This window comes from Mustela erminea, chromosome X (assembly GCF_009829155.1).
Source record: "Mustela erminea isolate mMusErm1 chromosome X, mMusErm1.Pri, whole genome shotgun sequence".
In the NCBI taxonomy this organism is placed as follows: Eukaryota; Metazoa; Chordata; class Mammalia; order Carnivora; family Mustelidae; genus Mustela; species Mustela erminea.
This window is the reverse complement of record NC_045635.1, coordinates 62,370,258-62,385,660: the sequence shown is the minus strand read 5'-3', so window position 1 is coordinate 62,385,660 and position 15,403 is coordinate 62,370,258. Positions and strand designations below refer to the sequence as shown.

At 35.9% G+C, this 15,403-nt stretch overlaps 1 protein-coding gene across 4 annotated transcripts in view; it reads left to right on the top strand.

Moving 5' to 3' along the window:
- The window catches only part of ABCB7 (ATP binding cassette subfamily B member 7), a 160,062-nt gene that overhangs the window by 118,945 nt on the left and 25,714 nt on the right, over window positions 1-15,403 (top strand). For all 4 annotated transcript variants that reach the window (XM_032329591.1, XM_032329590.1, XM_032329592.1 and 1 more), the window contains 8 exons: window positions 592-680; window positions 773-860; window positions 3,324-3,498; window positions 4,414-4,571; window positions 5,132-5,295; window positions 5,456-5,585; window positions 9,154-9,325; window positions 12,406-12,509. In XM_032329591.1, coding sequence (XP_032185482.1) covers window positions 592-680; window positions 773-860; window positions 3,324-3,498; window positions 4,414-4,571; window positions 5,132-5,295; window positions 5,456-5,585; window positions 9,154-9,325; window positions 12,406-12,509 — 1,080 coding nt within the window. The remainder of the gene's footprint in view (window positions 1-591; window positions 681-772; window positions 861-3,323; window positions 3,499-4,413; window positions 4,572-5,131; window positions 5,296-5,455; window positions 5,586-9,153; window positions 9,326-12,405; window positions 12,510-15,403) is intronic.

Sequence of the window (15,403 nt, the reverse complement as noted above, 5' to 3'; positions counted from 1 at the left end):
TATCTTACATTCTCATTAGTGGCTATTTAGTATTTGAAGGTGGTGTGCTATTGAATGTTCATGGTTTGAAAGCAAAATTCCATGGTATGAGAGGAGTTATGCAGTTAATTTAATTATTTGCCACAAGCTTCAAGAGACTATCCAAAATCTTTATCATGTTGTTATTGTAAAGAGCTGGTCAGTTCAACACATCCATCAGTTGTTTAATTAGTGCTTGTAACTGTTTTGGCAGAGATATTTGTGTATGACTTTGGACTGGTATGCTCAGATTACCTAGATTGTTCACCATTTATAATCTAAGCAATTTCATATTTTATAATTTAAACTGTATATATACTCTTTATTCCTCTTAAGGCTTTTTGGGTTATTTTTCATCAGCATTTGACTGTAGTATCAATGTGGCAAGTGTTTAGCTTTCTTCCCTTGCTACCTAGGGTAGCTTTTCTAAGGTATTTGATTCCTCACACATTTATTTATACAACTTCCCATCAGCATGTTTTTATTAAAATCTTTTGACTGATATTTGCTGTTGTAGATTATAAACTATTTGGCAAGAACAATGACTGTAAATTCTTCTTTTGGCTTCTCCAGTATTATAGATGTGGTGCCCAGTTTGCATTGGTAACCCTTGGGACTCTTGGTGCATACACAGCATTCACAGTTGCTGTTACACGGTGGAGGTAAAGTATTTCCCAGGAGCCAGTCAAGGTTCAGAAATTAGCTATGCTATTATAATAAAAATTTCATGCCTATGCACATCTTTGTCTTACAGAACTAGATTTAGAATAGAAATGAACAAAGCGGATAATGATGCAGGTAACGCTGCCATAGACTCGCTGCTGAATTATGAAACTGTGAAGGTAATATGTTTAATTATACTTTCCTCTGCCTTCCACATTGCACAAAGATTTGTTCTGCCATTTAATGGAATAGGTGCTGTTAAGTTAGAGTTTTAGATGAGGATAGGATCTCTAGTTATGACAGAGTAATTGGACTTTGTTATTTTTCCTTATTTGGAAATTGTCTTCTCTTTCTGCCTCCATTTTTGTCTGGCAGCATCAGAATTTTACCTTCTGAATTAATTTATAAGTGAGAAAAGTATAGGTAGCACCTTGATTCAGAATGAACGCTAAGCTAGTCAAACAGACATGTAAGTTCTTGACTTTGTATCCCTCAGAGAACCTAACATACTGCTTTCCATTATTCTTTCATTTATATGTTCATTTTTCCATTTAACAAATATTACTGAATGCTTTTTATGTCCAAAGCCCTACACTTGGTCTTGTGATGGGGGAGGGTGGTAAAAAATGATTAATACTTAACCCTTGCCCTCCCAGATTTAACTCCATTAACTGGGAGAGTTAAAGTAAGTATGCAGGTAACTATATAAGAATGTGTAATGGCAGTAGGGGCAATGAGAACTGTCATTTTGGTCTCAAGGGATCAGGGGAAGGCTTTGTGAAGGAAATGCCATTAACAGCTTTTTCTTAGGGATGCCTAGGTGGCTCAGTGGGTTAAGCCTCTGCCTTTGGCTCAGGTCATGGTCCCAAGGCCCTAGGATCGAGCCCCACATTGGGCTCTCTGCTCAGCAGGGAGCCTGCTTCCCCCTCTCTCTCTGCCTGCCTCTCTGCTTACTTGTGATTTCTCTCTCTGTGTCAAATAAATAAATAAAATCTTTAAAAAACAGCTTTAAAAAAAAAATCTTTTTTTTTTAAAGTAATCTCTACACCATTGTGAGGCTTGAACTCAAAACCTCATGATCAAGAGTCATCTACTCCACCGAGCCTGCCAGGCATCTCCATTGACAGCTGTTTTAGATCTGGATTTAAGTTAACCAGGCATTGGGGCACCTGGGTGGGTTAAGCTTCTGCCTTCTGCTCAGGTCATGATCTTGGTCCTGGGATCAAGCCCCGCATTGGGCTCTCTGCTCAGCGGGGAGCCAGTTTCTCCCTCTCTCTGTGCCTGCCTCTCTGCCTACTTGTGATCTCTCTCTCTCTCTCTCTATCAAATAAAAGAATAAAATCTTCAAAGAAGATTAACCAGACATTCATCAGAATGAGATCAATTTCATGGACTTTTCAAATACAGTTCATTGTGGAGAACTATAGGAGTACCATAGTCCAGTGTATTGAAAGTCATTTTTTAAAATGGAGTGTGCGGTATAAAATTGTATCCATACATGAGGTCAGATGAAAAGGATACCAATCACTTGAGAGAATAAATTTTTTTTTTTTTTTTTTTTAGTTTTTAAAAAGATTTATTATTTTTATTTTTATTTTATTTTTATTTTTTCAATGTTCCAAGATTCATTGTTTATGCACCACACCCAGTGCTCCATGTAATACATGCCCTCCTTAATACCCACCACCAGACTCACCCATCTCCCCACCCACTTCCCTTCCAAAACCCTCAGTTTCTTTGTCAGAGTCCACATTCTCTCATGGTTCGTCTCCCCCTCCGATTTCCCCCAATTCACTTTTCCTTTCCATCTCCTAATGTCCTCCATTTATTCTTTATGTTCCACAAGTAAGTGAAACCATATGATAATTGACTCACTCTGCTTGACTTATTTCACTCAGCATAATCTCCTCCAGTTTCGTCCATGTTGATACAAAAGTTGGGTATTCATCCTTTCTGATGGAGGCGTAATATTCCATTATATATATGAACCATATCTTTATCCATTTCTCTGTTGAAGGGCATCTTGGCTCTCTCCACAGTTTGGTGACTGTGGCCATTGCTGCTATGAACACTGGGGTACAGATGGCCCTTCTTTTCACTACATCTGTATTTTTGGGGGTAAATACCCAGTAGTGTAATTGCAGGGTCATAGGGACCTGGTCTATCATAGGGTCTATTTCTAATTTCTTAAGGAATCTCCACACTCTTTTCCCAAGTAGCTGCACCAACTTGCATTCCCACCAACAGTGTTAAGGGGGTTCCCCTTTCTCCACATACTCTCCAACACATGTTGTTTACTATCTTGTTGATTTTGGCCATTCTAACTGGTGTAAGGTGGTATCTCAACGTGGTTTTGATTTGAATCTCCCAATGGCTAATGATGAAGAACATTTTTTCTTGTGTCTGTTAGCCATTTGTATGTCTTCATTGGAGAAGTGTCTGTTCTTGTCTTCTGCCCATTTTTTTAATGTGATTATCTGTTTTATGTGTGTTGAGTTTAAGGAGTTCTTTATAGATCTTGGATATCAGCCCTTTATCTGTAGTGTCACTTGCAAATATCTTCTCCCACCCCATGGATTGCCTTTAAGAGAATAAGTTCTAATTGTACTTGCATATAATTACTATTTTTGTTTGTTTTGTAGTATTTTAATAATGAAAACTATGAAGCACAAAGATATGATAGATTTCTGAAGACATATGAAACTGCTTCATTGAAAAGTACCTCTACTCTGGCTATGCTGAACTTTGGTCAAAGTGCTATTTTCAGTGTTGGTTTAACAACTATTATGGTGCTCGCCAGTCAGGGAATTGTGGCAGGTAATGGATCTGCAGTGTTCACATTAAAGATACTTTACTTAACCTTTATAAATAAAGATTAATGAAAGGAATGTATATATTAGTCTTACTATAAAGCATGTTCAATAAGGTGCTTTAACATCCTTGGAGTGCTTTCCTTTTTGTGTCAGAATGTGTTTTCTTAATTGTATGATAATGTTTTTTAACTTCCTTTTGTTTGACACTGTAAGTTTAGCACTAGCTCCCTCATTAATTAGGACTACTGTTTATACATTTTGTGGGGCTACATACTGATTGTTTCAGGAGTAACTTCTTTTTTAAGCATTTAATATTTCTAATTTCCGTTTCTCTGTGGACCCCGAAAACAGTGTAATTTAGTGTTTAGTACAAAGGATTACAATTACAATTACTAGTTACATTTTAATTAGACCGATTGATTTGTAAAACATTTCAAAAGTAAATAATGTCTCTGCCTCCTTTCTATAACCTGCCCACTCAGGATTTGTTCATTCAGTGTGTCTTTAATACATGGTTTATCATTCCCAGTCATATACTCATTTGCTCCAATTTTTTAATATATATTTTATAAAAATTTCTATTTCACATTACAAAGTAACTTGCTAGTGTCTTAGGAAGAAAGGAAAGATTTCTAGCCATCCATTTCTATCTTCCCTTAAACCATTCCTTTTTTAAAAAAATATTATGTATAGTGTATGGGTAAGCAATTCCCATTCTACTTACATCAAGTTCCCTATATTCCTGAATCTTGGATTAAAATGTTTTGAAATTTGAGTAGGCCTTACAAGTTGCTAGTTATATGCATTTTTGAAGTATATTCCAGAATAATAGAATGTAAATTTTCTGTCTTAAGCTGGAAAAGTTTATAACCTCTAAAACACCGTTTTTTTTTTTTTCTTCTGCTAACTACATATTAAGGTACCCTTACCGTTGGAGATCTAGTAATGGTGAATGGACTGCTTTTTCAACTTTCATTACCCCTTAACTTTTTGGGGACTGTATATAGAGAAACTAGACAAGCACTCATAGATATGAACACCTTGTTTACTCTACTCAAGGTAGACAGTCGAATTAAAGTAAGTAATCTATTCAGTACTTTTTTAAAAGCATGTGAATATCATCCCATTAATAGAATTGTTCTAAGGGAATATTTACATCACCATGTTAGTGAACTATTCCTTTTTTGTAGGAATTGGAGCTATCATGTGTATTAAGAGGTTATTAGAGCTTTACTTCGATGTTTAGAAACCTTACAGTGTTAGCAAATGTTATACCTAGAACCTGTGAACCTTGTTAACTTGAATTATTTGTACTTGCACTTGATTTACTTCTGCTAAAAATGATGTAAAATGTGTGATTGCCTTTCCTCACATCCTCAACTTCCTTACACCCGTGCCCACCATCTTCCTACCTGCTCTCCAAAATTGCTCAAAAACCAAAGCATTTAAGAATTTCTGAACTTAGTGCAGAGTGAAAAAACAAATCTTTAAAAGCATGCTTGGAAGTAGTCTAGCTCTAATTACAAACCTTTTCTTCCCCCATTATTTCCATTCTTCTCTTTGTGAAATAGAAAATTGTCTTCATGGCTGTACTCTACATGGTGTCTAAAGTGGCTTTTTTTTCTCTTCCCTACTAGGACAAAGCAATGGCATCTCCCATTCAGATCACACCACAGACAGCTTCGGTGGCCTTTGATAATGTGCATTTTGAATACATTGAGGGACAGAAAGTCCTTAGTGGAATATCTTTTGAAGTTCCTGCAGGAAAGAAAGTGGCCATTGTAGGAGGTAGTGGGTCAGGGTGGGTAATTCAGTTATTTATAAAATCCTACATCATTGGTTAATGATTCTCAATATAATGTTTTTTTTACTTTATCATAATAAAATAATTACAGTTGTTTAGAACAGGGGTTCCCTAATGTTAATAATATTACATAGCCTTTCCTTGTCTCCAATTTCAGAAAAAGCACAATAGTACGGCTGTTGTTTCGCTTCTATGAGCCTCAAAAGGGTAACATTTACCTTGCTGGTCAAAATATACAAGATGTGAGCCTGGAAAGCCTTCGGAGGGCAGTGGGAGTGGTGCCTCAGGTATTTTAAAAAAAAAAAAAAAGAAAAAACCTATTTGGGGAAAGATTTATTGGGTTGGTAGATCTTTTATTAGAATAATTTGAATTCAAAGAGTCAATATAGGGGCGCCTGGATGACTCAGTTGGTTAAGCATCTGACTCTTGATTTTGGCTCAAGTCATGATCTCAGGGATTATGAGATCGAGCCCCATGTTGGCCTCTGTGCTGGGCATAGAGCTTGCTTGGGCTTATCTCTTTCCCTCTCCATCTGTCCCTCCCCACTCTGCTTGTGGGCTGGCTCTCTCTCTCTCCGCCCCCCCAAATAAAAGAAAAAAAAAAAGGTCAATATATGCTAATTAAATAGGAAGCAGTAGGGCCTACAGTTTAAATTCTGTTACCAAAAATATTTTAAAAATATGAATGGAAAATCTGCATGATGGAAAGATTTTTTTAAGTCTTAGAAATATAGCATAATAAAAAGGAAAGAGCCCAGACTAAAGACAAACAGATCTGGATTCTAACCCCAGCTCTAACCCTTGTAAGTTCTGTGGTCTTGGTCCTCAGTTTCCTTATCTTTAAAATAAGGATAATAACCATTTGTCTTTTAGGATAGAGTTATTATGAATTAGAGATGATATACTATAAAACACCAAGCACAATGTCCGTCACATAATTATTCAGTAAATGAAAACTATTACTGTGATTTTGAACAGTTTTTGACATAGTGAAGCAATTTGGCTATCTGCTTCCATGTTTGTATGCCTTGTCTTTGTACCAACTTGTCCTGTTTGTGTCTGACCTGTAGTAAGTAGTTAATAAGTATTTGTTGAACGACTTTAAGGAGAAAAATAAATTTAGAGCAAAATCTGAGAAGACAACAGGGATGCCTTATAGAATGTGAGTTTTTCTTATGCTAAAAGTGAATGGAGAGACCTGGGAACAAGTTGCAGCCTAGAATCTGAATTAAGTGGAGACAACTGTAAGAAAGGGATCAGACAGGGATATGTAACTTCTAAAAGGTCCCCAAATGAATTGACACTCTGCACTGTCCTCCCTCTTTCACTGAGAATCTCAAATATTAGTGTGCATGATTTGCCTAGGGAGATTATTGAAATTCCACCTCTTTCACGGACCTTAGTTCTGGCTTAGGAGGGCTGTGTGGGGCCCAGGAACCTGCATTTTTGAATATGCGTCCTAGATGATTCTGATAATAAGTGATCCATAGAGTCTGTGTTGAGAAACATTGACCTAAACTGTATATCAAGTGAAGTGAATTCTAGGCTCTGTGTGCTTAGGGCTCGGTGTCCTCATCCATCCAGATAGATTACTGCCATTCTCTTAGGGTATATAACAGTTGCCCTTGACCTTTTGAAAAATAAAACATTTTATTCACAAGGAAAAATATACATGGTTAATAAATGAAAGAAAAGATGCTGATCCTCACTGGAAGGCTTACCAGTCCAAATTAAATCAACAGTGTAATACCATTTTTCACCTGCCAGCAAGGATTTTAGAATTCATAACATCCAGTTTGGGCAAGGCTGTGTAAAATGGCTAGTCTGTTGTTTGGCCAGTGGAAGTATACAGCTTTCCTGACAAGCAACTTGGCAATTTGTATCAATAGCCAGAAAAATACTGATGCCATTTATTCCAGTAATTCTGCCTCTAGGAAGTTTTAAGGAAATAAACAGAGAAGTGAACAGATATTTATATGCAGAGATGTTCATTACATCATTATTTATAATAACAGAAGTTGAAATTCACAGTGTGACTACCCAACAATAAGTAAATTTTTTAAATTTATCACTATAGGATCAAATGTCATACAGCCATTTATAAATATGCTGCTTATAAATAATATTATCATAAAAAATACTCAAATACAAAGTTTCTTAAAAAGAGGATACCAAGCAAAATACAAAATCCCAATTTTATAATACTAAATGAATATATATAACTAGAGAAGAAAGGAGAAAATAAACCAAAATGGTGATAGTAGTTATTGATACATGGTAGCATTATGGATTATTTAATAAATTTTTATTTTACCATATTTTTTGTATTTTCAAAGTTTTCAGTTAGTATTTGTTAGCTCTTTTTTGAATATAAAATATTTAAAGGTAAGTATTTTCTCTTTATAGAACTTTAAACTTAGTGGGTTTAAGTACCATTTCAAAATGAGAACATTTTATATCAGTAGTTGGTATAAAATGATTAAAATACTATTTGAAGTAATATCTCAAACTGGGGCTGATTGTTTTGTTAAAGAAGATCTTAGTTAATTATCTTGGTTAATGTGAACTAATGGAGCCATTTTATTTCATCTTACTGTTGACTTCCAACCATTTGGAGACTAAAAGGAAAGTGGGAGGTGGATGTTCACTTTAAGTACATTAGCTTTAGTGTGCTATATCAGAATAAAATGAAATATCAATTGAATGCTTGTAGTAACCTTTCTCCAAAAGATATCTATAGTTTATAAATCCTTTGTTTTCTGTGTCCAAGTAAAAAACTTGTTTCTGTGTCCCAGTTTAAAAGCTTCTGAGAAACATATATTCAACCTCATTAGTAATTAGGGAAGTGCTAATTTAAACAGCACGTTTTACCCCCAAAAGTAGCAACAACTGAAACTTAATTAATACGCAGTGTTGTTGAATATATAGGGATCGATTCCCTTAATACACTATGGGTTGGAGTATGTATACTGTTGGACCATTTTGGAAGATGGGCAATACTATCAAAGGATAAATGTATGCTTAGCCTTTTTTAAAAGATTTCATTCAATTTACAGGTGACAGCACAAGAAGGAGAGGAGGGAAGGGGGAGAGGGAGAAGCAGACTCCCTACTGATCAGGGAGCCAGATGTATGCTTACTTTTTAACTCATCAGTCTGTTTCTAGGGGTCGTTCTTACAGAAATACTCAAGTGTAAAAAGTCCTATATACAATATTTTATTCCAACGTTGTTTGTAGTAGCAAAAATTAGGAAACCACATTAATGTCTGTCAGTAGAGAAATAAATAAATACATTGTTAGTATCATACAACTGTTAAAAAAGTGAGGTACAGGGGATACCTGGTGGCTCAGATGGCTAAGCTGCTGCCTTATGATCTCCAGGTCCTGGGATCGAGCCCCATGTCAGGCTCCCAGCTCTCTGCTTCTCTCTCTCCCTCTGCCTCTGCCCCTGCTTGTGCTCTCTCTCTTTCTTTCTCTCTCTCTCTCTCTCTCAAATGAACAAAAAAAATCTTAAAAAAAAAAAGTGAGGTAGGATTCTGTTACTGATGTGAGCAGTTTCCAGCATATGTTAAGTGAAAAAATCAATTTATAAAATAACATGTATGTATGGTATGATCTCACTATGTTGAAGAAAAAAGTATGTGGCACATAAATTCATCAAAAAAGTCTGGACTGATACTCAACAAATTGTTCATGGTGATTAGAGCTCGTAAAGGAAATGGGATTGCAGGAATGAGGGGGGTGATAAAGGAGTTACCATGTTTTACTCTTTATGCCTTTGTGTCTTTACTAAGTTGTTTGAATTTGTTGTAATGAATATACATATATATGTACGTATATATAAATCTGATTCAGGATGCTGTCCTCTTCCACAATACCATTTACTACAACCTTTTATATGGAAACATCCATGCTTCACCTGAGGAGGTGTACGCGGTGGCAAAATTAGCTGGACTCCATGATGCAATTCTTCGAATGCCACATGGATATGACACACAAGTAGGGGAACGAGGACTCAAACTATCAGGTAACCAGATTTTAGATCTACTCCTGCTTGTGTACTCCCATCAGACTTGAATTTGTCAGAGCCATTTTCTTGAAAATGAATGACAGAGTACACACCTAGTGCTCATCTATTCACTTTCAACAAGGTCCCAGTCTCAGCCATCACTGTAAATAATTCAACATGTTGGAAACAACTGTTCTCAATCATGCAGGTCTCTTTTTTTTTTTCACTTGCAGCTGCAAACTGTAAATGCTTAATAATAAATTGCTAATACATCCTCAGGTCAGCATTAATGTATCATCCATAATTTTAATATTAAAGGAAAGCCAATATCATTGCTCACCTGAGAAAGTAGTAGGAGTAGGGAAAAGTAATTTGATAATAAATAGTGTATCTCATCATAATTTCCTAGATCATTATGGGATGTTTTCAATACTTTAGACTTCCTTATACTTGATGTACTTAACTGCTATACTTTTATTAAAGCCAGTTTCGTTTTCATGTCCTTGTTGGTTCAGTGGTCAAGTAAACTTGGGGGCTTGTACATTTCTATTTAAGTGTTTAATTATGAGATTACTATGTTTAATAATTTTCCTGTAATGACTGAATTTTTTGGAGGATCCATAAAAAAGCTTTTCACCCAAAATTATTTGAATTCCAAAAGTATGATATCTGTGCCTGAAAGTATTAATGTAACTAGTATAAACACACTGTATCCTTTACATTTATTCTAGTTTAATTTAGGGGGGAAATATATAAATTAGGGATGGAGGGGAGACAAAAAGAATAAAGAATACTCTGCATGAATTTAATGAATCCCCATTCGTTTTCATTACAAACCATCTTCATTTATTCACAACATTGATTAGGTGTATATTATGTGCAAACTAACATGCTAAATGCTTTGAGAGTTAATAAGATGATGCATAGATGTACTTGCCATCAGGGAATTTGCATTCCATTAGAAAGTTTTGATCTAAGTTTAGAAAATGTTAAGCAAAGATTGATTTCAAGTTAAGTTGGTCTGTAGTGTTTTGATTATCAGCTGGTAGTAGAAGATTCTTGCATCATTCCAGTCCCTGTTTATACTTCACCATTCCTCTTAACAGGAGTAGTTCCCAGCTAACTAGACCACCTCCAGATGATTTGTCCAGTTGGCTAATTTTAAAGACCTCCAAGTTTTCACATAGTATAAACTAGACCTCTCAAAATAAGACTGCCTCAGATAGCTGTGCCACATGCCATTTTCCAATCATTTTTTCCCCCTCTCTGCATGCCTTTGGGAGTAGGAATGGCTAAGGAAATTTTATTTTTGCCTAATATCCATTGCCCTACAGCTAGACCTCTCTAAATGAGTATTATTTAGCACCTATGCTAGTATTTATGGTAGGAAACAAATATTTCTTCTCCAGTTGCCAAAATTCTATTGATTAGAATTGAAACTGGGTTGGTTTCCACTTGAAATTTGAGAGTCATGTCTAAACTAGGCTTTCCTCTGAGTATCTGCATCTTTTAGGAGGTTTCTGCCACTAATTTGCTAGGTAGGTACGGAGGTAGTGCTGGCATGATGCCTGCTTTGGTAGGAGAATTCTGATCTTATTAAATGGGGAAGAATGTGGATAGTATAAATACAAACTTATTAATATTAGAGATAAGGAGCCCTCTTTTACAAGTTGAAAATAATAATTGCAGAAATAAAACTGAAATATTTGGTGTACCATGTAGTAAACAGGTGGCGCTTGTTTCCCTAAGAGGTTACTGAAACTGAAAAATACAAGTTTTTTTCAGACATTGATAAATTAATGGATAATGGGGAAAAATAGAAGCCAAAGGGGACATATTCAGCAAAGCACCATCCTCTATACTTTCAGCTATAGTTTATGTATGATTGATGACCTTAGACCTGTAAGAGTCGCAGTGAGGAAAGAACGATTACTTTATTTTCACCGGAGTGTTTTTAGAAACAAATACGGTGGGGCACCTGGGTGGCTCAGTGGATTAAGCCTCTGCCTTCGGCTCAGGTCATGATCTCAGGGTCCTGGGATCGAGCCCCACATCAGACTCTCTGCTCAGAAAGCCTGCTCCCCACCCCCCACTCTCTGCCTACTTGTGATCTCTCTCTCTCTCTGTCAAATTAATTAATTAATTAATTAAAGAAAAATAATTATTAGAAACAAATACAGGCTTGCATATTATGATAGGAAGAGCACTGAACTGAGAGTCAGGTCTAGTCCAGATTCCACTAGAAGTTGCTCTGTGATTGTGGGCAAATCATTAAACCTTTCTGGGCCTCTCTTTCCTTTCGGTTTTAAAATTCTGCTATTCTAGAGACCCATAGCAAATAACTAAGGTGAAATTAGTGGTATCTAGTATACACCTTTAACTTTGAAGAGTACTGTGAAAATAATATCTGTCAAAAGAATCCTTGAGAAGGGAGTTGTTTGGGGAAGTGGGTAACAGGGTGAAGGGTATTAAGGAGGGCATGTGTTGTGACGTGTAATGGGTATTATACATAACTAATGATCATTGGACACTACATCCAAAACTAGTGGCTAACTGAGCATGATAAAAGATATTAATTAATTCTAAAAAAAAGAGCCTCTTGAGAAGAATACTGGCTAGATGGTATATTTTTGTTAAGAAGTAAATGTAAATATTCATAGTTTCATGTCTTCAAGTTGCCAGGTTTCAGATATTATATTTGTTTTTGGCTTTTTTGATTCTCTGATACTGAAATTTTTCTCTCTGTGGTTGCTCTCCATTGGGAAGTAATATAAAATAACATGTAATGAACATATTCTCGGTGTGAGCATATTTTTGGTGAGAGGAGTAATTGTGGAATCAAAGCTATTACCTCTCCTCCTTGTTCTTTTCTCCTGTCACAAAGTCAGGATCCAGAATTACATTTATGTTCCAGGGTATATAGCTTGTCAAAGGATATCATATATGAACTTAGACTCTTCTAACTGAGTAAACTAACAGTGGTCAGAGTAGAGGTACATGTTGAAGGCATTGCTTTGTGGTTATGTTTGGTGGAAATACTAGAAACACGAAATATGTCTTTATGTTATACTTTCTTAAACTAAATTTTTCTTTACCAGGAGGAGAAAAGCAAAGAGTAGCAATTGCAAGAGCCATTTTGAAGGACCCCCCAGTCATTCTCTATGATGAAGCCACTTCATCATTAGATTCAATTACTGAAGAGGTAAATGATGATGAAAATGCAGAGCTCTTCAATTCTCAATGCTTAACTTTTCTGCTTGGAAGTTTCAGTAAAATGGCTATATTCTTTTATATTTTGAATGAACTTCAGTAGGAGGTACCATAGAGCAAAATATCTGGCCCTTTGTCCCCATATGGCAAGTGCTGATAATAAGAATGTCAGGTTGCATTCAGTTATCACATTGCTAAGTCCATTTGCAAAAGTGTCTTCTTTTTGAAGCTTATGACTATTCTATTATTCTTACATCTTGCAAAGCTTGTAAGAATTGCCTAATCTGCTGACAGATGAAGAATGTTTTAGTCTTTCTGCTGTTGCTACTTACCACTCATGAAAATAGGTCATGTAAATGATTGTGACACAAGCATACACCAGAAAACCTTTCACTTACCATGGAGCAACTCACTGAAGTACAAGTCAGGCACACGCAGCCTGTGGTGCTGGTATAAATTTATATCCATTTCACAAAAATACACTGTGCAGCACCGAGATGTTGTGACACTTGATGTCATGGTACAACTCAGCAACTACGTTAGACTTCATAACAACATCTTTGCATTAAATACAATAGTCTTAATAATAATGATAATTTCATGAATGGATCCCCTTAATCTAGAACTGAAGATAGGCAGATTATCTGTCAGTTACCTCCATTCATCTACATTTTATTTAAATATATAGGAAAAACCCAATGTTGAAGGATAGGCTTAATTTCAGCTTTGCAGCATGTATGGCATAATATTTGCATATGTCATTAAGTTTCAGGACATATTTGATCTGCCATATGTTTAAAATAGCTTAATATCTAAGTGACTTGTTTAGCATAAGGATTCGTTATATTTAAAGGGAATCTTGGGGCGCCTGGGTGGCTCAGTCGGTTAAGTGTCCGATCCTTGATTTTAGCTCAGGTCATGATCTCAGGGTTATGAGGTGGAGTTCGGCATCTGGCTCTGCCATGGGCATGGAGCCTGCTTAAGATTCTCTCTTCCTCTCCTCCTCCTCTGTCCCTTCCAAATAGGAATCTGCTTGCAAGAACTTTATACCTACAATGGTAGTGTCCACGTTTACCACAAATTAAAAGTCCTAACAGTCATTATTTGAGTCAGGTAACTTTATTATATCACAGAGCATAACCCATTAAGAGCTAGTAGACAACCCCCCAAGGGAATGAGTTACCAGCAGATTTAGTAAATTTTAATGGGCCTTTTTAAAAGGTCCATAGCACTTAGTAGAATGTCAGAGCTTAAGTTCTTGAGAATGAGGAAGATGAGTCCCCACAAATATCACAATTTTTCTTAGAATTGGCCCCACATTTGATTTACCATCTGTCTTAGTAAAATATAAGCTCTTCCCTTCCTGGGTAGCCACATCTCTTGATAATTTTATTCCTTTAATAAATACAATGTTTAGAAATATCTGCAGGGAGCCATTGGGTATATGCCCAACCCCACATTGCTGTTTCCATCGTGTTAGCTATACTTAGACCCAGGTTTCCAAGTACAGCTGAATATATATATACAGCTCCTTTACACTTTAAAAGCAGTAAACAACAATGTGTTTTCCAAACAGATTCTTTTTTTTTTTTCCAAACAGATTCTTAAATACAGAAAATAAATTTGTAGTTGTCATAGGTGAGGTTGGTGGGAGGACAGGTAAAATAAAATGATTAAGAGTATACTGATCCTGATGAGCACTGAGTAATGTATAAAATTATTGAATCATTATATTGTACACCTGAAATTAATATAACATTGTTAATTATACTGTAATAAAAAATGTTTCCCAGAGTTCCCTAAGAATACTTTTTTTCCCCATTTCTTTCCTTTTGCTCTTTATTCAATTGGGTATTCAGGGCCAGTGTGTCTCAGAGTCATTCCCTCTGTTTATAATGGGGGAGAGGGGCTGGCCTATTTTTCTGAATCTTGGATATTTTGGGGGGAAAAAAGCATTCTAAAAACTTGCTCTTCAGAATTATTTTGACAAAGATAGTCCTACACCATTTCAGTGTGCCCTGCATAGAATGCTTATGTTTGGGAAAGGCCAGAGGTATTGGGAGGAAGCTGTCCTTTCTTCTAGGGCAAGGGGAAAGGGAGCCAGACATTTCGTTCTTAGCTTTATCACAATGTGTGTCTAAATTAATGGCTTTGCTCTCTGTGTAGCCATTTCTATCCTCTTGCTATTTTTCTTTTTTTTTCGGTGCATTATGATATAAGGGTGTTTGTTCTTTTTAAATTTTATTTTGGTTCCAGTATAGTTAATATAGAGTGTTATATTAGTTTCAGGTGTACAATATAGTGATTCACCAGTTTACATTATTCACTGCTTATCACAACAACTGTACTCCTTAATTCCCATTACCTATTTCACCCATCCTCCTACCCATCTCCCCTCTGGTAACCACTCATTTCTTTTCTATACTTAAGAGTCATTTCTTGATTTGTCTCAGTCTCATTCTTTCTCTCTTTTTTCCTTTGCTTGTTTGTTTTGTTTCTTAAATTACTCTTATGAACGAAATCATATGGCTTTTGGTTTTTTATCTAACATATTTCATTTAGCATTATACTCTTTACCTCCATGCATGTCATTGCAAATGGCAAGATTCCATTCTTTTTTTTAATGACTGTGTTATTTTCCATTGTATAAATAAACACTTTCTAATAAATTTTTAAAATGGGCAGAGAACATAAACCGACATTTCTCCAAAGAATACATTCGAATGGCAGACAGACACATGAAAAGATGCTCAGCATCACTTATCATTGGGGAAATGCAAATCAGAACTACAATGAAATCTCACCTCCTACCTGTCAGAATGGCTAAAATCAAAAACACAAGAAACAACAGGTGTTGGCAAGGATGTTAAAAGGAACATTGGTGCC